Source organism: Convolutriloba macropyga, chromosome 2 (genome assembly GCF_964194025.1).
Source record: "Convolutriloba macropyga chromosome 2, txConMacr16.3, whole genome shotgun sequence".
Classification (NCBI taxonomy): domain Eukaryota; kingdom Metazoa; phylum Xenacoelomorpha; order Acoela; family Convolutidae; genus Convolutriloba; species Convolutriloba macropyga.
The window spans coordinates 74,052,683-74,077,913 of record NC_134469.1 but is presented as its reverse complement, the minus strand read 5'-3'; the positions used below and the strand labels follow the sequence as shown (position 1 = coordinate 74,077,913).

Below are 25,231 nucleotides of genomic sequence, written 5' to 3'. Positions count from 1 at the left end.
TGATTGCTAACTATTTTGCGAGCAACGAAGTTTATGAGAGGAATGTTGCGTTGCTCGGTGGAACCGAATTTTGCCACGTCTGCTTTGTTTAGGACCGTCTCTTTCTGACCTGGGACCTTTAGTGTGAGTGTTGCGTCTGTAATCTTGACTAATACGGTACCTTCTGGTACGGCGTCCTATAGTCCTTGGAGGTTCTCTTTGCTCCTATTGATCGTATTCGTTTTACGCGCAAGTTGGAGTCTGGGGCTAGTCGATGCTAGTGGCTCTTCGAATTGGGCTGAGTGTAGTTTGAATGTTCGTGGTACCTCCCTTTTGTCACTTTTTGCTTCTTCGAGCTTTCTGGCTTTTGCTGCCTTGACTTCTGCGTCGCTGTCTAACTCTTCTAGTTTCTATCTGTCGTCCAAAATCAGGGCCTCCTGCCCAATGATGTTTTTATCTAAATACGAATTTATTGTGTTTGACCAATGGAGGTTAGTTCGATGAGGTTTTGTGGTCGCGTCAGTAAAAGCAGTATTTGGTTTTCTGCCGTGGTGCGCATCGAATGGGGATACTAATGTTGACTTTTTACGGCATGTGCGTAGTTCGAATGTGATTTGGCTCAGTGCCTTTTTTATGTTAAATGGTTTTTGGTTGGGGTCTAGTTTTATGCATCCTAGTCTACGTTTTACTGTTTGGATGAGTCGTTCGACTAATCCGATAGGTCGATGGTTGTTGGCGGGGGCGTATATTATATTTATATTGTTTGGGAAAGAGTTGTTGGACTTTGTTGCCTTTTAAGCATCGGGCTTGATCGATTCTTAGGTTTCGCGGGACTCCGTGTTGTACTATATATTTGTTTAAAATTTTTCTATATTCGGTCCATTAGCTTTATTATATAGTTTAGGCGTTGGTAATTTCGAGAAGCGATCAATGCATGCTAGGAAGTAGACTTCTCGACCTTGGCCGTCGATTATCGGGCCGCCAAAGTCAATTTGTATCTCTTCGTTAGGTTCCGAGCATGGGGGTAGGGGGCCCATTTTGTTTTAGAAATTATGCTTTCAAAATCTTACCAAATTCTGTACATGGTATGCATGTTTTTGATTTTGTTGATTAGGTCGCGATATATGAAGGGCCACCATAATCTTTGTCCTAACTCTGTCATGCCCCACGCGCCGGGGTGTGTTGCATGTAAGATCTCCATAACTGGTTCTTTCATGGCATGGGGATGGCTAGTTTGTTGTCCCTTAAAAGAAAATCCGTTGTGCGTGCTGAGGTTTTGCCACTGCGCATGGATCTGTTTGCATAGTTTTTTGCATCTTTCTTCGTCAATCGCCAAAACGCAGTCTCGCACTTCTCTCAATACTGTGTCCCTATTTATCATTGCTGCTATCAGTTGAGTGTTAAAGATGCCATGGATTGCTTTGGTTAGTTCTTGGTCTCGTGGGTCTTGGCCTGATGTAGAAAGATCGTCTGTAGCTGGTGATTTTAATGGGCTTAGAAGGTAACTCATAGAAAAATTTGATTTTGTTGGAGATTTTGATTGAGATTTTTCATTGTTATTATCCATGTTGTTCAAAATAGATTTAATTGGAATTAGGGCAGGCTGTTGTGTTGTGTATAACGAAATTGGCAAATGCGCTTTGTTTACTGTGTGCTGTGTTGTTAGCTTGTTCGTTATGACGTCATTGTCTGTTTTACGTTCTTGGTTGGTATTGTTTTTGTGTTTGCTACGAAGGCTGTAATTATGTGAATTGCGTGGTTGTTGTATCTCACTGCTTTCTGTTCTGCTGTTTTGTAGATTTGTATTGGTGTTTCGTTGCGTCGAATCTGTGTGTAAATTATTGTTTGTGGAATTGTGGGACGATTCCACGTGATGATTAATTTTGTTGGAATTGTGCATGATTCCATCGCGTTATTATTATTGTGGGGTATATTGTCTTGCGCAGTTGTTGTGTTTTTTCTGGGTCGTCCCCTGCGCTTAACGTTTTTTGTTCCGTTTGTTCTGTATCGATTGTGTTCTTTCTGGGTCTTCCTCGTTTTCTTATGATGTTTAGTGTGTTCTTTATTATGTTAATTTGTGCTATTATAAATTCATCATCGTATTTGGTTGGTGCTTTAGGCAAATCGTTCGGATTTTGTGACATGAAGTTGGCTAGACCCATTTTGGAGCCAGCTATTTGTTCGATGTTGAATATGTATGGTATGAGTCGATCACACCATCGAGTTATTCGGCTTTGGTGTACTTTTGATGAGCGTTCTTTTAGTATAGATAGTAGGGCTCGGTGGTCTGTTTTTACTGTAAATTTTTGGCCTAGTAGGTAAAGTTTGAAATGTTCTAATGCCCAAACGACGCCTAGCAATTCTAATTTGTTTGTACTATGTTTCTCTTCCGCTTTATTTAGGAATCTTGAGGCGTATGCGATCGTTACCGACCCGTCACATGTTTCTTTACCCACCCGTCACATATGTCGCTGTATAATGTCTCTTTGTTTTTAATGGGGTGGTTTGTGTAGCTTCGAAGTTGTGTTGGGTTTGTGGTCCGGCTCCACCAACTGTTGCTATTCCGTATTTCGATCTCTCCCGCCATCCGTTCTGTGACTAGACTGGATGAACTGCCAGAGTCCACCATGACCCAGTACTTGCTGTTACCGAATTGGATCTCGAGTTTGGTCGGGGTTGAGTTATCGTTTGTTGGGGAGAGCATATTTGCCGTGTAATCATCATCTGAGTCTGCGTACTGTGATTGTATGTCATTTTTAACGAGATGTTATTGACGTTTTCTGTGTTGTTTTCTAACTCACTGTTTTGAATTTCATTAATTCTTCGATTGTTCATGGGTCTATTTAAATTCGACTTGCAAACCTTAGCAAAGTGGTTTGCTTTGTTGCAGCGCCGGCACATTTGTCCCGTTGATTGGCAGTTTGACTTGTGATCTATCGTCCATGGTGATCCGCAGTTTCTACAATTGTGGATTGTTGTCCGTTCTGATGTCTGAGTTGTGTTCCGCGTCGGATTGTTTATACATCTATAGCAAGAACTTGATATCACCATCACCTCGTCTTGCCTGCTTGTTAGGGGCGTTTCTGATGTTGATTGTAGGGTCTTTGCTGTATAGCGAGTTGGTTTCTTGCTCCCAATTCTATGCCAATCGCTACTTCGAGTTCTCGTTCTGGAGATCAGGTAACTTTTAGTAGTTCTCGCTGTATCTCGTGGTCAATCATGTTGGCTGTAAAGATATCTCGTAGTAATTCGTCCTCCAGGGCTCCTAATTGGCAGTGTTCGGCCAATGATCGTAGTGCTGAATGAAATTGTTCCATTGTTTCACCTCTTAGTGGTCGTCGGGTTAGTAACAAATATCTGTCGAATGTTACATTTCTGGGTCTTATGAATGTCAGTTCTAGTTCTTCTCAGGTTTCTCTCATTGGTTTTGCTTCGTTATTTGTATGAGGGAATTTCCTACTGTGCATTTTCCTGCCTTCCATTCCTAGCCTAAGATATAAGAGTGATTTGACTTTTCTGTCGGCGACTTCCCAAGGTTTGTCTCCACAGAGGACTCCAATTTTATCAATCATGTTGCACACGTTTTTCCATTTTGTGACTGCTTGGTTGTAGCGCGTGAGTCTTTCTCTTTCCATCGTCTGTTTTGGGTTATATACGGATGCCTCTTCTACTGGCTCAGGGGGTAAGTGACTGCTGTCGGTTTCTCTCTGAGGAGATCTTCTAATTGAATGTTTGTCTTTGCGACAATAGTTAATTTTACCTGACTTGTTCATTTCTCCCAGCTAATTGGGGGGTTGCTATTGGGTTTTTCCCAAAATGGTTCTAGGCCCAACATGGTTTTGCTTTTTGAATCTGACTGCGCCATGTTATACTATGTTCTACGGAAATCGGTTCAGGAGAAAAGGAAATTCGTTGACAATTTTTATTCAAGAGCTAAAGGCAGCAATGCCGTTAAGCATTTCGCTGTCAACGTGATAGTGATGATAGACAAGGTTAAGTACCTGTCAATCGTGGGACGAAAGAATCGGTTCGATACAACTGATTAAATATGTAACAAAAAGTAATACTGTAACACGAAGAGTATTAGATCACTGCACTAATGAGGTCAGGGGTTGGTACCCATGTACCACACTAACAATAAAACCAATAATAATAATAATAATATTAATAATAAGGATAATAATAATAATAATAATAATAATAATAATAATAATAATAATAATAATAATAATAATAATAATAATAATAATAATAATAATAAGGACATAAATAATAGAATTAATAATAATAGCAAAAATAATAAAATTAATAATTATATTACTAATATTTAAATCAATAGTAATAACATTAACAATAATAATAACACTAATAGTAATGATAATAATAATAATAACAAAAATATTATAATAATAATTAAAATAATAATAATAATCATAATAAAAATAATAAAATTAATGATAGTATTATTAATAATAATAAAAATAATAATGATAATAATATTTAAAAAATAATATTAATAATAATAAAATTAATAATAACAACAACACTAAAAATAAAAAACTTTAATATTAATAATAATATTACTAATAAAAATATTGATAACTATAATAATAATAACCATAATAATAAAAATAATAATAATAATAATAATCATAATAAAAATGAAAATAAAGATAATATTGATGATAGTAATAATAATACTAAAATTTTTTCAGTAAAAAATATTAACATTGAATATTAAAAAAAATAACAATACTCTTAATAAGACTAACAATAATAATAATAATAATAATAATAATAATAATAATAATAATAATAATAATAATAATAATAATAATAATAATAATAATAATAATAATTTTAACAATAAAAATAAAAATAATAATAATAGTTATAATAATAAAAACAATCATTATTATTATTATTATAATGAAAAAAACAACAATAATGATTGTAACAGTAATAAAAATAATAATAATAATAATATTAAAAATAATATTAGTAATAATAAGAGGAATAATAATAAAAATAATAATAATAATAATAATAATAATAATAATAATAATAAAAATACTTATACTAATAAAAAGTAATAATAATAATATGATTAGTAACCAATAATAATTAAAAATAAATTGAGAAAAAAAACAATAGTATTAATAAAAATATAACAATAATAAAATAGTAAATTATATTAATAACAATAATAAAGAAAAAATGATATAAACAAAAAAATAATTTTAAAAAATCAATAAAAATTAAAAGTTAAAATGAATCTAATAAAAATATATATCATAAAAATAATTTTGATAACAAGTGTGATTCAGGCATAATACATTCTATATTATGATTAAAGACTTATTATACTTTGTACACTGGAGCCAAATTATTCTCCTTGAGATACTTTTACATGGAGACATTGTATAACTGGTAATTACTAAGAGTGAAAGAGGGAGGCAGCTCAAGCGCATTCTTGCCCATGTTACTTCAGAAAACAGTTTTTTTTTCTTCTCCTCATAATCGCTTAATGAAAGCACTGTTCATATAACAGTTTATGAATTACTCACAACAGGGCGCAGCCAGCAAAAATTACTAAAACGGTACATGGAACTGATTGTTTTCGGGAGAGACGAAGTAACTTTGTCATCTCATCTCCCAATAAAATAGGAGAAATGGTGTCCGCAATTGAAGTTGGCATTGACTGCTAAATCTAACTTGGTTTTTGGAGATCTGTAGAGGACAAGACCAGCACGTGTAACATATCCGTTGGAGCCCACTGAAGAAGCTACAGTTGACGGCAATACACAAGCTAGCGAACAAGACCGATTGACCAGAAACGCAATGAATAACGACAAATTTGAATACGATTGCAAGATGATCGAACGTGTCGTGTATCATGTGGAGACAAAACCTGGGACAAAGCAAATAGACAAGTACGTCCAATGATTTACTTAACATTTGGAATTGAAGGTTGAAAGATGTTCATTAAACGACATTGTGCACTAAATACTACTGAAGACGAAGAAATTGAAGACATTTCTTTGATAACATGGGAGACCCGGATATCCAACATTAACTCCATAAAGAGACAATCGATCCAGATAAAGCAGTGGAACTAGCAAGGGCAATGGAATCTGAAATGCTAAATCAGCTAAAAATACGCTCGCAAGATTCCTTCATGGTATCGATTGTGGGTAGAAACGAGCCTATCAGCTACGTTAGTTTTAGAAGCCGAGGAAATAGAGCACAACGTTTGCAACAAAAGCAGACCATGCATTCACAGACGTCCTACGATTGCAGAAATTGCTGGTAGAAATGAACACCTGACCATCGAATAAAATGCCAAGCTGCTGGACAACAATGTTGAAACCGCGATGAAAAACAATTGTTTCAATATTTTGTTGAACAAATCTACCCAATAGAAAAACGCAAAAGTTAGGTGTAAATAACATTGAAGATACACAACAGATAGAACCAACAGAAAAAAGCGTACCTTTGGTAAAAAATAGATCCAGAAACCCAATGGTCATACAGTAGCTGTGATGAAGATTTGTAAACAAGTTCGTAGAGGGCACAGATTCAGACAATAGAAACGGAAGCAGAGACCCGAATATTTTACCTGTAAAAATTGACAGGAACAAATATCGAGTCAGGGTCAACACATGAAGTATTGTGCGTTTAGTTACAAAATAATGTCAACAGACATTGACCATAACGACTATAACGACTAACCTTGCTGGAGGAGTAAAAAGACCTGCCCCACAAAACTGAAAAATTGAATAATAAGCCGATAAAAAATCCCTTAACTCTTTATTGTGATAAGTCCTCAAACCGGTGGAATGGTTATTGCGTTGATCTTATCGTGGTACCTGATTCTAACCAAGCACGGATAGGTAGGGACCTATTTAAGAGTCTGGGACTAAAGCTATTGCATTCAAGTTCATCGGACGCATCTTTAGAGTATCGAAACGATCATAAGCATATTTGTTCTATTGATAAAGGAGATTTGAAATCAATTACCGGTAAAATCGCCCAACAATTTCCAAACTTAATTGCCAAACTAGGAATATCCGTATATCAGGTAATTAATTCAAAAATCAAAAAAATATTCACAGCGACACATCAAAGAGGATGGTGCGTCTCAATTCAGATATAAGAAGATTTCACAGCAGAACTGAAAAAAGTCACAGAGCGACACAAAAAATTGAATGATTAGAGCGAGAAATTCCTCATTCATTTGCTCAATAGTAACAACTGTCAAAAGAGACAATAGTATCGAACTAGCTCTAGATTCGAAAAAAAAACATTTATCAAAACATAAATCAATTGTCAAAATAAGTGGTGCCAAACGACAATCAGAGAATGCCTTAACGTTTTTATTTTGCCAAAAGATTTAAGTTAGTTAGTTGACTGGTCAGGCGTGATTTCCGACAAAATATATTAAACCCGCATATAGTCTATTTCCATCACATCCGGACAAAACAAAACACTTCTTTTTTCAGATAAAAAGTGCGCGTTCCTCCAGAACATACAGCATTTTAACAAGGTTTTCTGCTCTTACTGATATGCCGGTGCAGTTTTAAAAGCGTTTGATCCCACATTAGTAGGCTGGCCGAATACACATTGTTTTATTTTTGGTTTTTTATTTGTTTTTAGAGGCACCCAACCAGAACATCACCAATTGATCTAAAACTCTTTTCACACGTTAGATAAGGAAAAATTGCGCAATCAATCTAGCACAGTGCCATTTTGCAAAATCAGAAATAACATAGCTAGGCCAGAAAATTTCTAAAACCGGAATTCGATAGACAATTTCAAAGACTTCCGCAATATTTAACCTAAACATTCCGACAACTGGGAAGCAAATAATGTCTTTTTTTCGGAATTGTCCACCACGTAACTATGTTAGTATGAAGTATAGCGAAACTACCGAACTTGACAAAATTCATTAGAAAAAAAGTGCTATAAATGGAACCAAGCACATCAAAACGCTTTTTTTATAGAAAAAAGCTTTCTTGAAATTGTAGAATTGACGCACTATGAACCCAAAACAAATGCAAGAATTAAAAGCGACGCCTCGAGAGAAAGATTAGGTGCCAGTCTAGAGCAAGAGACACGAAACGAATGGCAATCAATTGCATATGCATCATGACTTCTGGATAACGCTCAGTAAAATTAGAGCATCAACGATCAAGAAATATTGGGAGAAGTTTGGGGACTAGAACAATTTAAAAATTATCTTTATGGGAAAAATTTTACCGTACTTAAATATCATAAAGCACTACTATTTATGTGGAAAAAAGTTCAAGTATTCATCAAAGTCCAATTACACGTTAATCAGATATATAAATTTCATTTGATTTCATGTTTGGACATGTTGCAGGAACAAAAATGAGTTTTGTGAACAGATTGCATAGCAAAACAGGTTTCCATCTTCGATGAAAAATTTGCTGTAGCACAATTAGAAGCAAAAACCAAAACGGTACAGATAATCAGAGACAAAAAAGGACAACAGACAATCAATAGTACGGGAGTAAAACGCAACAGGGAAGACCACCCTAATTTTAGTACACTTCCACCGATGTCATCTGTACATTGAAACAACCCAAAGCCAGACCTCAAAAATATGCTTTTCATACTTTGAAGAGAGTCGCACAAAAAATATTGACTCAATCTGCTGAACACAACAACGCCACTGCAAAAAACACAAACAGAAATTTAAACCCGGTTACAATTTTTAAACGATAACTGAATCTCGTATAGCACAACTGAACTTGATCGCTACAAAAAAAAAAGGAATGATAGGCCAAAGCAATCGTTCGACAATTAGATTGCTACATCCCTGAGCGACAACAATTGTAATGCAATTTCTTAAAAAACAAACAATTTCATCAATTGAGCTATCGTCCGACAATTACATTAAGAAAACACAATTTGAACAATCGAGGCCCAAATGAAACAAGTTATTACAATCGTTTGAAAATTGCAACCAATTATAACAATCAAGGGATGTTTGTTGATTGCATATACGTGGACTCCCCACTCACCAAGCTATAAAAGACAGAGTCTTCTACGTCTTCTACGCAACACTTCTCGGAAAAAAATGGGGGTTGACCGAAACGGCCCTAAGCGAATTGTGACATTTTTAACCTAGACCTTTTCAACAGGGCCTGGTCTTGCAAACTTTGTACCGATTTAGGTAAGAATATTTAACCAATCCTAGCAATTATTGAATTAAGGCCGCTACCAAATGGTATCGAACCCAATATATATTGGCGATATGTTAAAAATTTATTTAGAACAAGATCCTTTTGGAAGCAATGAACTAACCAACAAAAGGGAAGAAATCAAGCATCAGTCACAATCCTTTCTCACTTACACCTGAGTTTCGTTAGAACCAAGATTTCCAGAGATGCCGGTTTACAAAAACTGTAAAAGATTACAACTAACCCGGAAAGTGCTGTCAAACAAAATAAGTGAAAAGAGCCTTCAAGGTCACTACGACTGCGTTTCAGATGAAACCGCTATGACTAAAACTTTGGACTCAACCGCTACTAAGCGTCTTTCAGGACGCACATATGCAAATCAAAAGAAGGCCGACCCGGCTACAATTGGTACTTCCAAACAGAGGAATAAAAAGCTGGTTAGACTGGAAAAGAGCTCAACCACTCAGTGTACACACAATTTGATAGACCTGATGAGAGCACAAACAGAGCAAGTACTCAAAAAAATTCACAGGAAAAAATTTAATTAGAAAAATTATTGCGACCCCCGAAAAGAAAAATCCGCTCCAAGCTGACTTGATGATAGTATGCCGTGTCCAAGTCCCAGAAAGAAAAGTAATGAGCTGCTAGCCAGTCAACAAAGGATAAAAACTTCACACTGTTCCAAAATGGATGAGGCATCATCGGATACTTTCACCGACTAATCACTCAACATCCTCCACAAGCCCGAAAAAATCACTGAACGCGCTGCAGTCTACGGAAACAACAAAAAACTCTGACACTATTAAGCCAGTGAATTGGTTCGGAGAGGACGCTAGTGTTGAAGATCTTCTAACATCCGAAAATGCCCCAAACGCACGGATGATACCACATACGAATTGGCCGCTACTACCAGGACTTGTAAACCAGCAGGAAACAATTCTAGCTATTCTGAAGACCGCAAAACATTCCTGGACGAAACAAACCACCCGATGAACGAGTCAACTGATAGTGAAATATCTATACATTCTTCCGACAATTCTGGCGCCTCATTTTTCGTAATTGACTTTACTACTCATAAAACAGCCCATGAATCCCTCACAATGATAATTTTTTATTTATTATCAATATTATTATTATCATTATTCCTTACCCCTGTTTCACCCCTGTTTTTAGCCTCCTACAATTGAACACAATTTTATCTTAATCAATTCTATTTAGTCTAATAGCTGAGATCAAAACTGATGTGAAAAGAGTGAGATCAAGATACACAAAACGAATGGCAACCAATTACATATGCATTATAACTTTTGAATAACGCTGAGAAAAATTAGAGCATCAACGAACTAGAAATATTGGGAGAAATTTGGGGACTGGAACAATTTAAAAATTATCTTTATGGGAAACATTTTTACCGTACTTGAATATCATAAATCACTACTATCTATTTGAAAAAAAGTTCAAGTATTCATCAAAGTCCACTTACACGTTAATCAGATTAAGAAATTTCATTTGACCTCTTGTTTGGACATATTGTAGGAACAAAAATGAGTTTGGTGGACTAAATCTCACGTAATCCAGATTGCATAGCAAAACAGGTTTCCATCTTCGATGAAAAATTTGCTGTAGCACAATTGGAAGCGATAATCAAAACTGTACAGATGCTCAGAGACAAAAAAAGGACATAGGCTGAACACAACAACGCCACCACGCAAAACACACAACGGAAATTCAAACCCGGTTACAATTGTTAAACGATAACCGAATCTCGTACAGCACAACTGAACTTGATCGCTACAAAAAAGAAAGGAATGATAGGCGAAAGCAATCGTTCGACAATTAGATTGCTACATCCCTGAGTGACTACAATCGTAATGCAATTTCATCAAAAAAACTGTTAAGCAATCGTCCGACAATTACAGCAAGAAAACACAAAATTTGAACAATCGAGGCCCAAATGAAACAAGTTATTACAATCGTTTGAAAATTGCAACCAATTATAACAATCAAGGGACGTTTGTTGATTGCATAAACGTGGACTCCCCTCCCCGCTCACCAAGCTATAAAAGACGCAGTTTTCGACGTCTTCTACGCAACACATCTCTGAAAGAAAATGGGGGTTGACGGAAACGGCACCAGGCGAATGGTGGCATTTTTAAGCGAGACCTTTTCAACAAGGCGCGGTTTTGCAAACTTTGTACCGATTTTGGTAAGAATATAAAACCAATCTTAGCATTTTTTGAATTAAGGCCGCTACCAAAAGGTGTCGAACCCAACCCGTAAAAACAATTATATCTCGCACGCCTAATTTACGATGACCAGAACAAACAAATATACTGCGTGGCAAGAGTCGATGGGTTCTAAGTTTATCCGACAGATAAGATTGTCAAGAATTGTAACGCACCAAATGTTGAACGCTTCTTATTTAAATACGTTAGACTGCACACCATTTCATGAAGCTTTCAACTCGAACACGCACGTTGTCTGATGGGCAATACGGCTACAAAAATGTGTGACAACAGTAATATTGAACTGATAAGTAGCTCCGTAAAAGATCACCGCTCATTAGAGATTTTCGAAATACTAAATCAGACGCAAAAAAGGTACTAAGATTAAGGAAACTAGAAACGGAAATATCAAAAACAAACAAATATTTTAATGTACCAGAATTGCTCCACAAAATAGTTAATCAACTAAGAAGTTGCATTTAAAGGACCTTAAAAGTATCCATTTTTGAAGGCCATTTCTGCCATCTAATGAACACCCTAACCTCATTTTATTGACAACCAAACCATCAGCTAATAATAGAAGCCGGCGAAATGTTGAAAAATTTTTAAGAAGATCCCATTGGAAGCTATGATCTATTAAAAAAAATCTGTGTGTTCATAAGAAGATCTAGATAGTGACGAAAAATTGAAACGCAAAAAGGAAGAAATCAAGCATCAGTCACAATCATCGCTCAATTACACCTGAGTTTCGTTAGAGCCAAAGATTTCCAGAGATGCCGGTTAACAAAAACAGTAAAAAATTACAACTACCCCGGAAAGTGTTGTCAAACAAAAGAAGTGAAAAAAGTCTTCAACGTCTCTACGACTGCGTTTCAGATGGAACCGCTAGTGTTAAAACATCGGATTCAACCGCATTTTTTACAAACAAAGAAGGTCGAAAATGCATAAATCTCAAAGACGAGAATTGATCTAAAAATCTGAGCCGGCAAGTACAGAATTATACCCACGCCACTTTTCTTACGAAAAAAATTAGAGTACACTATTTTCATTTTTAAAAAAGAATATTTTCCCAGCAATAGATTGTTTGCGATATTGGGAGTTCTTAATAATGTCCTATTGAAAAATTTGAGTGAGATTAGGTACTTTTAAATTAAATCTTCAAATTTTATGACTAAACGGATTTAGTTTTTTGACGTTCTAAGTCTGCATCTGGGTACACTTGCCTTCGTTTTGTGGATTTGTTCAATTAAATTCAATTGCCAAAAATGTGCCACAAAGAATCTCGTAGAATGTTTAGTACACTTACAAAATATACGAACGAATCTGGTAAATAAGATTTGCAAAATTGATGGCTACAAAAAATGGCTGCTGCAGTCGCTATTTATTGCTGCTAACTATTGCTAATATGGAACACTGTTGCAATAAATGTGTGTTGTTTGCAAATATTAGGTAGCTTCTTTATTTCTGCTAAGACTATTTCAATTATTAGAATTGCATTTTTGTCATTGGTATCATTGATTTCAAACATTCAAAATAGCAAGCATTCATTTTTTTGCTTCAGAACACAATTCTTCTGATCACACTGTACGCAAAAATTAAATAGTCTGTTTTTCATGTGTTTAGTTCAGCTTTACAAAATTGGGATTGATATCACGTCTCATTGAAATTATTCACAAAATATGCAGAGTTCGAGTCAAATCGTCTTGATTTTTTCTCTTCACGAAAAGACTTGTGATAATTGATTGATATGCATCGATATTTGTGCGAATTAAGCGGATTATGATTTGAGAAAGCTGGACAAAAGTTATAGTCCAGCCCGAGTATTTAGCGTCTAAGAGGGAATAGTCCACCCCAATGGGAAATATAATTTGACGAGTCTTATTTCCAGCACCTCGCGGAGGGTTTCTTAATGAGATTGATCTCTGTTTCAGCAAATTCGATCGTCCTCGGAGTTCCCTAGTGGACATTACAGTGTTAGTTCACCTGGAGAGCATGAGAGATATTTCCTCAGATGCATCCATGGACTTCTACCTTGTTCAGTTCTGGACTGATCCTCGGATTCAGGCTGTCAAATCACAACTAAAGGTACACTCTCAATATTATCACCACTTCAAACTTTTTATGTTTCTCAACCTTGTGTTCTTAGTTAACTAAAAGTTCGAGATAAATTGGCGCTATTTGGAGTGTCATTGTAATGTTTTCTAGTTTTTAATGTTTGTTTATAAAAGAACGGAAAATGTTAACAATATCATGTGATGTGATTTGATCAAAAATAAAAAAAAGTCGTCTCCGACATCGTTCCGATTTTTCTGCCATCTGAAAATGACTTTTTAAAGAAGTTCTAAATAACTATTTAAAAAAACTAATTTGATAAATCCTTTCTTTTATTATTGTATGTAATTTCTAAATCAAGGAGGGTGGATAAATTAAAATCCTACTATTGTGCTTTTTATGAAATAATACGAGATCTGATGTTAGCTTCAACCAGAACTAGAACAATTTAGATCACTGTTCATAAAATTTTGTACCATGCAATTGTAAAGTTTAAAGCATTCTTTATTTTGGTTTGCAAATTAAGAGTGGATTTTCGTTTCCTCTAATTCAGCAATTGCAGCTGTGATCAAAGATTGAACAGACAGAACGAGATGAATTATTAAATTGTAACAGGAAGAGAGCCTGGTCGTAATAGTGCGTCACTGAATGGCCTCAGAATGAAATCATACTTTGGCAAAATTATGTTCCTACATTTTTGCTTCTTCGATTCATATAATATGAAATGGCATCATTTTAAAATTTGCACTAATAAACTGCTTACTTTAGAAATTCCTCTTTTAAATACTGAACCTGCTATTTGAAAAGACAGCCACAAGAAGAATAATTGTGAAGAAGTTTTCGAGTTAATAGTTCCGATCCCACTTGTGGGGGGAGGAACTATATACTCAAATGGGTTTTTTTGTTCAGAGAATTTTGGCCAATCGATATATTCATCGTAGAGAAATTTGAGTGGTATCATTAAAATGCTCATCCAGCGTATAATTCGATATTGAAAAATTTTTTTGAATTTCGTATTTTTCGAGGATTTATCGAGGTTTATTTAAACTTTTGTGTACACACGTGAAGTTTGCACAATTTTGTTCTTTTTTAGCGTAATTTATGTTCAAATTAGGGCTTTTCTATAAAAATATTATCTCAAAATTACATTTTACGCTACAAAATATAAAATTTTTGTGTTGACAACAGACCAATAAAAAGGCTAGTTCTGTTCTCATGAAGCAGTTTACAATCAATAAAAAAACTCGAATTCAATTTGAGAGTTGTTTTTCTTACAAAACTTTTCCTATTTATTATTGTTTTTTTTTTAAATCACTTAGAGACCAGTCATTTTTCTTAATGAGGTTCCGTTAATGTCAAACCTCACTTACAGTCAATTGATACCCAATTAACTAAAACTTTTTTTCAAGGAATCGCTCGTTTTTTTTGTCTTCGCCTCTGAGTTTTCGAAATTTTTAATGAAAATTTGATTTTCTTTGAGATTTTGCTAAGTTTTTGGAGCCCTATAGCATACAATCGATAACTAAAAGTGCAATCGGCTTCCTAATGTGCATTAGGTAAACCTATATACTGCTTTGAGTGGACAGCTAATGCCTGTCAAGAATTTAAAAAATAATTTTTCCAAATTTTTTTGAACTTTAATCGATATTAAACTTATTTTCACGAATATTAAGACAATCCCAGTAATGACAGGAACCCTTTTTTTAATGCAACTAAAACTATTTTAGTAAGCGACTTGATCTTGTATTTATTGGTTTAATGACTCCGGTAAAGTGAGTTTTCATAATTTCAAAAAAAAAGTTCAGAATCTTTTTTGAAATTTTGGTTTATTTTGAAATCTTATCTCATTATTCTAACGTTAATAGTTCCCATTAGCTTAGAAAAAAACAACGTTCAAGTGATAATAGATAAAGTTTTCAGGGAAAAGATTAAGTTTTGAATGGTTTCGACACTTTCTTCTCGCATTTCTGCTGAACTTTTTGGTTTTTGCCTGTATTGCCCGCGTTGTTTTAATAATCCTAGGACTTATTGTGATGTCACTTTCATAAAAAATTGATGACAAATATCTTTGTTTGCTCATTGAAGAGTTAAGTGTATTTTTTGACTTCCATTGAAAAGTCTTGAAATTAATGGTTGTTATGACTTTAATATTAGCTTTTTAGAAAGTTTTTTTAGAAATTAACTTTTATGAGCTGCAGTTTTATTCTTTTTTGAGCTGTAAGTGAGTCTCAGTATTGACAGGGCCTCTTTTTTAAATGCAAATAAAATGAATCTGGTTAGCGGTTTTATCTTCTAACTATTGGTTTTATGACTTCGATGACACAAGTTTTCGAATGGTTTTTTTAAATTTTTGGGTACCTATTTTTGTAATTTTGGTTCCCTTTGAAATTTTATCACATTATTTTCATATTGTTAGTTCCCAGTGGCCTAAAAAGGCGTTCAATGGATCATAGATAAAATTTATCAGAGAAACGCTTATGGTTTAAATCGTGTCGTAACTTTCTTGCATTTTTCTACTGAATTTTTGGTTTGTGCTTGCATTTGTTGCTGTTTTCATACGCATAAAACTTATTGTTATGTCCTGTTGATGAGCTTTAATTGGCAAACATCTATGCCTTCTTTTTGAGTTAAAATTTAGCGTATTTTTTGTTTCCATTGGACAATTAACGCACATTAACGGGCATCCTTGTTTTTTTCTGCATGATTGCTTTAGGTTGTTCACCTATAATCTATTCAACATATTTTGCCGCAACAGTAACTTGGTTTTGACTTTATTTGTTCCCGATTGTCTGTTTTGTAGTTGACTGTTCTGGCCGTTTCCTTTTTCAAATGACAGAAGCTAATTTTTAATAAATGCAGTTCAGATATTAATTATTTTTTGAGGCATTTTTTATTCTTCAGTTCATTTGAATGATTGATTATAAAGAAAAAAGCGAATTTGACCTTTTAGGAAATGTATTTGACTATTTGTTTTGGTTGACACGATTAAAAATCACGATTGACGAATAATTTTTAAACGAATGAATTAAATTTCAACGCAATTATAGGGACGCGTCCTGCCTAACTTTTTAAAATATTTTCAAAATAATTTAAAAATTTAGGCAATCTTATGACAACATTGTCTAATAAGATACCTAGAATAAGGTGTGTCTCCTATTTGAAACGAGTGAGTAAACAAATTGAAATGAAATGCTTCTGATCAGATAATATTTTCTTTCCATTAAGCTTTAATCGATTAAAATTTTCTGTGCGGTATTTTTTTAAGATAAAAAATTAAATAAATTGTGATTTTTCAACAAAAATATTTTGGAAAACAATGAATTATGAGGCAAGTTTCAGAAAATGGAACGTTTTTAGAGTGAGGTTTTTGATAGTTTTTTACTTGTTGGGCCTGTTTATTATTTGTTGTAATTTACTTGTTGTTGACATTTAACAGCACGTATTTGTTTGAAAATTCAATGCAAAATGCAATAATATACCCACTGAATCTGAAGTTTCCTTCGACTCAAAAAAAATTATTAAAAAATTTGATTTTTTGAAGGTATAAGTTAAATCTTAAATCATTTTTTTTTCACTGTGTGCTCAATTTATTTTTGTCTGACACTAAACATCTATTATCAGACTCTACGTCTTGTATTATATAAGAAAGAATATTATAGTACGAATGCTTCTGTGGGCCTTACGCCGTTGAATACCCACAAGAACGTAATTGTTTTTATAGGTTGTTTTTATCGTTGATTACACCAGAAGCATTTCCAGATTATCATTTTTTGGAGACTTTGCTGACTTCTTCTTGAACTATAAATAACAATTGTCAAATTGTCCAATTTGAGCACATAATCACTTTTTCACGAAAGCAGTTTTGTTTTTTGTCTGTATACAACGGAAATCGTAACGCACATTTAATGTGTACACTTGAGTTGTAAATTGACTTTCAAATTGACAAGCTATGAAATGATTTCTTGATTGAGCTTGCATCCGTGAACATAAAGTTTTCTTTCAATTTTTCTGTTATTTGATACCAGAGATGGACTAAATCCAGAGTTTTAAAAGAATCCAATCTAAGATCAACATAATTTTACAAATTATGCTTTTAGTAAGTAGAAGGTCTCTGTATACAATATTTGAGAGTAAAAGCTGTCAAAATATTAACTCATGGAATTCTACAGAATACCGATCTTAAATGATTCCTTATAATCATCACCGGACGTTAATTTGAGGCTGGAATAGTGCTTGTGCCTACATGAATTCGCAGTTTTTTTGTAGGTCACATCCCAGATTGAACGGGGTTATGATTGAAACGGACTAGTTTTGACATATGCTAACAACTCTACCACATCCAATGTTTCCTCGGTTGTTTTCACTAGTCTCTTCAAAAAATATTATTAAGTTAATTTTGTATTATGTTAATTTTTCTATTTTATCATCCCAAGTTTCTTTCGAAACAGTATTCGATTGAATGTGAATTTTCGGACAGCTTTTCTTATGCCGATACTCTGATAACATTTTATTTGCAACAAATGTTTGTTTGTACAACAATATCAGAAAATAAGAGCAAATCAAACTGCGTCATTTTTTAATTTAAAAATGTAACTAGTGATTAAATTGTATAGTTGCAAAAAATGTCAAATCATAATTTAAAGAAAACATTTATATCGCGGGCTCTATTTTTTTACTGAACTCCCAGGAAAAATTATTCTCGAAAAATTTGTTTCACGGAAAACTTCCCGCTGTTGTTTACTTTCAAATAGTTTTCGAATGTGCCAGAACTAAATTGCGTCAAATTGTATTTGCACAATAGATAACCTCTATATTCAGTTCAGTTGCATTCCTGCAATTGTTTAAATGTCTATTTGAAATGTGCGTTTCAAAAGCAAACGGACCAATTCTGTGAGAAGCAGAGTTATACATGATTGCTTAAAATGGTGAATTTGGGTAGATTCGCAACTAGCCATTTGAGTGGAGTTACCTGCATGCAAATTAGGGTGAATGTTGTCATTTTGTTATGCAAACAGGCTCTCTTTCTAGTCCCTAATATCTGTCTGTCTGTCCAAAATATATAACATATATTACTGCTTTCCCAACCACGCGCTCAACCTGTGCATGTTATAACTCTGGTCCATGGACGAGAATTATTATATTACCTTTTAGTTGCTATTAGGAAGGCTGCAGTGCGCAACTTTATGTTGTTGTCTAATAGGGTTTTATCCATTGATATTCTACGGGGACATATGAGAGCAAGCTAGCAAGGCTTGTGGTAATGGTCTATTAGGGTCCAAAATTGGTAAAGTGTTTTGGGGAGGAGTAAGCGTCATTTGTAGAAAAGTGTTAGAAGTGTGATCTCAAAATTAAATTTTGCCACAAATTGACAAGCCACTGACCAGCTATTATTGGTACAGAGAAATATGTCTTGACAGTAAATAATCACATACTTGTTCATGTGTGGTACGAAATTAGTCCCTCTTCTGCAAAACAGGGAAACCACCCAAAATGAAAACATGAATTTTCTCTCTGTTTCATATTAGAGAGCAATTTAGGATTTTAAACATGGGAAAAACCGTTGTCGTGAGGCATTCATTGAGTCGCAAATTACTATTCAGTAGCTTGTATGAAAAATAGTTTTTAAGCAATCACATCTCTAATTTTGGTTTGCAAAAAAGTAGTATCTTTCACATCGAGTAACCAAGATTTCATATACATAATGCGATTATAGGCTGGTAATTTGTTAATAATTTTCTAAAATAGCAAGCTATTTCAAAGTTGGCGAAAAATTCTACTTGCTAATTAGAAAAATTCGAAGAGTTGCTTTTTGGAAAAAAACGCAATTCAAGAAAACACCAGTAACACCAGTAAACACTGCAGAAAACACAACATAAAGAACCCAAGCAAGGGGGCACAAGGGGGCACATGTAATGCTTCAGAGCTGCTAACCAACAATCTTTTCACATCCTGGTAGAGATATTTCAAAAAACGCCAAAATTTATTCGAATTTTTGCTGACATAGAAACAGATCTTGACAAACATTTTTCTTGACAGTAAAAATTTTTTTAAACAAAACAGGAGCTAGATTGCTTGTGGAAATTGCAATATGAAAATGCTTGTAAAACAAAAGATGAACCTATAACCCTAAGTGATAGCAGTTTATACATTGACTCCCGGGTCGAGTTTTGGCGGTGAATTTACGTAAGAAATGCAATTAAATGCGGTGGAAAAAAATTTTCACCGCTTATTTCTTACATGTTTTTGCGGTGAATTGCGGTGAATTTATTATTTTCACCGTATTCAATGGAATTCTTACAAAAAATTACCGTATACGAGTTCGAACCTCTCACGTCCTGAATGTCAACAATTTTTTATTCCACTGCGCCATCTGTCACTTACAGCTCATATTTCTATGAATTTTAATCAAATTCAATAAATGGTATGAAAAACAAATGTGGTGAGTTTTTGTATAAAATTCGGTGAATTTTGCATTGAATTTTTCTAAGAAATGCGGTCAAATGCGGCGAATTATATTTTTCAGAGCATTCACCACATTTTTTACATGATTTCGCCAAAAGTTGATGCGGTCAAATTTTGTAAGAATTGCGTTGTGTTGGAGCTGAGCTTAAGGAATAACAAAATTGCGTAGGAAGTAAAAATTCAGCGCATATTCAAAACAGATCCAAATAAATGCGTAGGACGAAAACTATTACTATGTCTTTTTTATCCGGATTATCAATCCCCTTAGCGAGAAAACACTTGAGCTGTATAATTGTTAAATTTTTGCTGTAACTTGATACCAAAATTTGTCTTGAGCAATAATCTATCAAATATTGTGTCTTGTGTCGAAAACGTCTCGAACAGTGAATTAATTTTTCTGGGTCCTGATTTCCAATCTTCAACTCGTGAGTACTCTGCGAAAATCGCAACCCACAGACACACACACGCACCTAGGATTAAGTTAGAAAACAATTTTTCATAACACCTCTTTGGCATTTGTTTTTGCTTTTGATTTGTTTTATCAAAACGATTGAACTGGTAAACATATAGAGATCCCGTATTGTGTGATCTGTGGATCCAATTCAATTGAGAGAAAAAAAATCCAAAACTAAGTTTGTCAAATTAGTTAATGCAACGGTAAGTACACCCGAACGGATATACAGTTAAAAACAGCAAACTGCATTAACGAAGTATCCGGACAGATTTTGTAACCACTCAGAACGAAATGGGCCGTGTAATATTTTCTTTGTGAAACACAAGGAGAGCAGCCGTTACACGTTGCATTGCGCCATGAACCCGGGCTAGGCCGAAGCATGGTTATTTAATTCAAAAATTTGACTTAGAGTGCTGTTTTGTCCCATTAGTCTGAAAACTTTTCAATGAAAAACAAATATTATCCGTCGGGCTGTTGAACTAAGTTGATTATATTTATTGGGAACCTGGCCCAAGACAAGGTTAATAAAGACATCTTTTACAAACGTGTTACGATGAAATGGCAAAAGTTTTTTTATTTGATAAATTCCATTGAGCCAAATTCTTTCCACAAAATTCTTGAAATGTATTTTTAATTTTGACAATTTTTATGACCAAACAATATCTTTTGCTGGCCACTGAACCATGATGGCTATTCATGTAAAACATGTTTCTACGTCTTTTGTTTTTAATCATATGTTATTAAAGATGTAATTTCTTAATTTATCAACTAGAGATGGAACATCAACTTGAGAAGCAATCCTAAATACAGCAAACAATTTATTACACTATTGCTACAGCGGGCTCCATCTGTAACAGCAGAAAGAAAACATTTTTTGAGATTTGAACCAAACTTCTGAAGTATTGGCTGGAGTTTATAGGAAGATGCTAAGGAAATATGTTGATTACGGTTGATTTATTTATTTTGGTAAAATTGTAATATTTTTTGTGTGCCTGTTTTTCTGTATTGACAAAGGTTGCTAGTGTAAAATTGTATTGCTGTTTATAAGATGCCTATGAGGCAGAATTTGCGGTTTCCTTCACAAAGTGTAACAAGAACTGAATTATGCTCCGAATAGACTTCAAACATTCTAAGAAAACCAAAGGAACCAAGGTCTAGGATTTGATTTTTCTAAAATTATACTTCACTTTCTTCAAACTAAACCTTAATCTAACTGAAGTTTTAATCTCTCAATGTCAAAGGGTGTTAGCCAGCGGATCATAGGCAGAACAGATAAAACGGATTGTGGTGCTTCGTAGCCTGAAGATTTCAAAATTTCAGATTAATTTTCGTCTGTAAAATGTTTCCATTTTCCATTGCTGGTCTTACAGGCTGTCTATTATCAGTTGATGGTGATTACCAACTGCCAACTAAATCGCCTTATCGAATGAGCTGTTCAGCATTTGCTCGGTTGGAATAAATTTTGCGCAAATGAATACTTTTTCTCTCATGGAAATGGACTACTAATATGCCGCATGAAAGAAACATTTTACTAGCAAGGAGAAGAAACATTGGCAACTGTTAAAAAGTAGCTAATAAATCGAGCATTGAGACCTGATGGTTTACATCAATGTCACCCCTTACACTCTCCATATCTACATCTATTTTGTCCCATTACTCCCCTGTATACCTTCAAACTCACCTCCTTTCACCCTTCTCGCAAAACCAAGAAAGTTTTTATAACTGAAAATTTTTCCTGATCCTACTCTTTTTTTTTTCAAAAACCCCCAAATTATGCAGCCTGACTATCGTTCTTAAGTCAATTTCGTTTTATCAATATCGTTTGCGAAGACATACTAGAACTGCATCATTAAAACTTATATCGATACCGAAAGATATATTTCTTACTTTCTCATGGAGAAATAGCGGTTCAATTTTCTCATTTTTTCCCATTTTTCTCGTCCTTTCACATTTTGAGTACGTTGCAAATGCTTTAGAAACTTAGCATAAGGTTTGTTACTGAGAAATTTAAAAATACCATTATTTAGAATAGCAGCCTCTTTGTTCTTGTAAAAAAAATTGGATAATTGCACTTTTAGATTTATCGTGAAAAGTTTTGAAATAAAGTTTTTCAGCTAAATCGACTTCCAAATTAGCTTGCAAGCTAATTTTTTAGCGCAAATTTTTGAGGCTCAAGCAATGGAGTTATTTGCAAAAAAAATTTGGCCAAATTTTGTGGCCGAGTTTTGTGGCCAAATAATTGAATTTTTAGCTGGCAGGTGTAAGACTGCTGTTGGTCTAAGTCCCTTGAAGCCCTTCCTTAGTTTTTTATATGGTGGTTCTTTTTAAATGATGTCTCCATTTATATTAACTGCAAAGAATAATTGGCTAAATTAAGCATTTATTTGAAGAATTATGTTACTGTAGTACTTGTAGTACCTCCTAAATGAAAAAGAAAGTTGAATTGGCAGCGTATCATTTGTTAACACATAGTTTAAAGCTGTATATTTCTATTCTCATTGCTTTTTACTTCATTCAAATATACTTGATGTTTGTTGTTGCATCAAGAAGAATTGTAATTTGATTCCAAAGGTGATTTTTTAAACAAAAACAGAAGTCTGGATCTACTGAAAAAAATAGAGATATTCTGATTTTTGTTCTGTTGAAAAAGATTAAATTCAAATTTTTTGAGGGAGAATCTGCTTTCTTGCAAAAACTTGAGTTTGATTTTGTGTGCAATTTATATAAATATATATATATATATATATATATATATATATATATATATAAATATATATATATATATATATATATATATATATATATATATGCATACATATATATATATATATATATATATATATATATATATATGTGTGTGTGTGTGTGTGCATATATATATATATATATATATATATATATATATATATAAATATATACATAGATACACGCACACAAATATATATATATATATATATATATATATATATACTTATATTTATATATATATATATATATATATATGTGTGTGTGTGTTTGTGTTTATGTATGTATGTATGTAATATATATATATATATATATATATATATATATATATATATATATATATATATACATATATATATATATATATATATATATTCATTATTTACCACGCAAAGTTCTGACGAAGTTGTATTTTTTCAAAAGTTTTTTCCTACCTGTTTCCGTGAGTCCTTAAGCTATCAGATTTTGATGGTTCTGGCCATAAATATTATGGAAGTATTCTCTAATGCTATGAAACTGTAAGAACTGTTTTGGAAATTTTTTACAATTTTCACGTATGGACGCTTTTTCAGACAAAAATTTTCCTCTTTTCACATCTTTAATTTTGTTTTTGTTTACATTTCTAATCAGACCATGATTGAAATAAAGCAACATAATTTCAAAATTTTGTCTGATCAAATGAATCTTGGTGCATTATCAGGGATGGTTATTCCAATAAATCTAGGTAGTATTACGTTTCTATATAGTTTGACTTTTTTCTAGGTGTGTCTGTTTAACTTAATTGTTAGTTGGTTTAATTGTATGTAATCATTTTTTCCTTCTGTGATAGAGCTTTCTCCTTTTTTGGTTTTTGGTTCTTTTTTTCGCTTGATAGTCGAACGTTTACAGGTAATCTTTAGGTTGCAACCGTCTAAGCTTTTTTCCCCTGGGTATAGTTTTTGAGAGCTCGATTATTTTTTCGGGAAAATATATTTTTGGTGTAACCACAAATATAAAACTCGGCTATTTTTGCATTATAGCACCCAAGAGACTAGTTGTCAAATCAGTAACTTGTATCTAACTTTTATTGCATCGGTTTATAAGTAAAACACGAAAGTTGTGATTAAAAACATTTCGATTTCAATTTAGTGCCGTCAACCAACATCTGTGAAAAAATAGGAACGAACCCAAATGAACCGGGGACAAAAAGTCAATCAATCCTATTTCTAACAACCCGGACCCGAGTGTCAGAGCCTTTCAGTACTGATTCATTACAATCCAATGGTAAAACGTTAAATCAGTCCTGAATCAGAGTGACCTAAGGGTAAATTTATCTCGCATTATGTGCAGACAAAAACCAGAAACATTTTTTTCATGAATCTTCACTGGACATTCTGAGTTTGTTGTTTTTTTCTGATCAGAGTAAAATCATAGTAAAAATGAAATTTTCGAAAACCTGACCAAACCCAGTCTATTTTTCAGTCTGAGAAGAATAAAATCATAAACGGTTTCTGAAATTTACAATTATCAGGCTATAAAATGCCCTGTCAAGAATTCTTGAAATAGAAAAAATCAGAATGGATTTTTGATGATTCAGTACTGAATTATTATGACACTCAGATCCGGGAACAGCAATGATCTTTAAGGCGGTATGAACGATCATTTTACGAAAAGAAAAAGTAGTTGCCATTTTTTCAGCATCTAATGCTCGCAACCACAACAACAACAGTCACAATAACCGCTGTTAGTGCTAGTGTAGCTTTTAATGTAGCTTTTGCGTGAATTCATTTTTTTCATGTAGACACACAATGGTTTCCTTATTGAAAGCAGGTTTTTCATGTTTTGCTGTGCTGGATCGGCTCCATTATGACGAAAAAAAATCAAAAAATGTTCAAAAGCTAGCTACAATTCTTTGATGTTTGAATACTTTCAATAGGAGATCTAGCTAAACCATTCATTGCGTCACTATGATCTCTATTTCCAGAATATCGTCCCGCCGTTTTCATATTCAGAGAAAGATTGTTTCACAAACGTTTGCCATGTAAACTGAAATAAATTTTTTTCCCACAACAATATACTGTATGGAAAAATTGTAAACAAGCTTGAGATTAGTTGAGAGTCCAAAGGAA

At 33.7% G+C, this 25,231-nt stretch overlaps 2 protein-coding genes across 10 annotated transcripts in view; both read left to right on the top strand.

Moving 5' to 3' along the window:
• LOC142334693 (pyridoxal-dependent decarboxylase domain-containing protein 1-like) overlaps positions 1–25,231 on the top strand; it is a 454,496-nt gene that overhangs the window by 31,783 nt on the left and 397,482 nt on the right. The window lies entirely within an intron of this gene.
• The window catches only part of LOC142335452 (glycine receptor subunit alpha-2-like), a 114,566-nt gene that overhangs the window by 9,451 nt on the left and 79,884 nt on the right, over positions 1–25,231 (top strand). For all 8 annotated transcript variants that reach the window (XM_075383956.1, XM_075383953.1, XM_075383957.1 and 5 more), the window contains exon 3: positions 13,342–13,495. In XM_075383956.1, the coding sequence (XP_075240071.1) occupies positions 13,342–13,495 (154 nt within the window). The remainder of the gene's footprint in view (positions 1–13,341; positions 13,496–25,231) is intronic.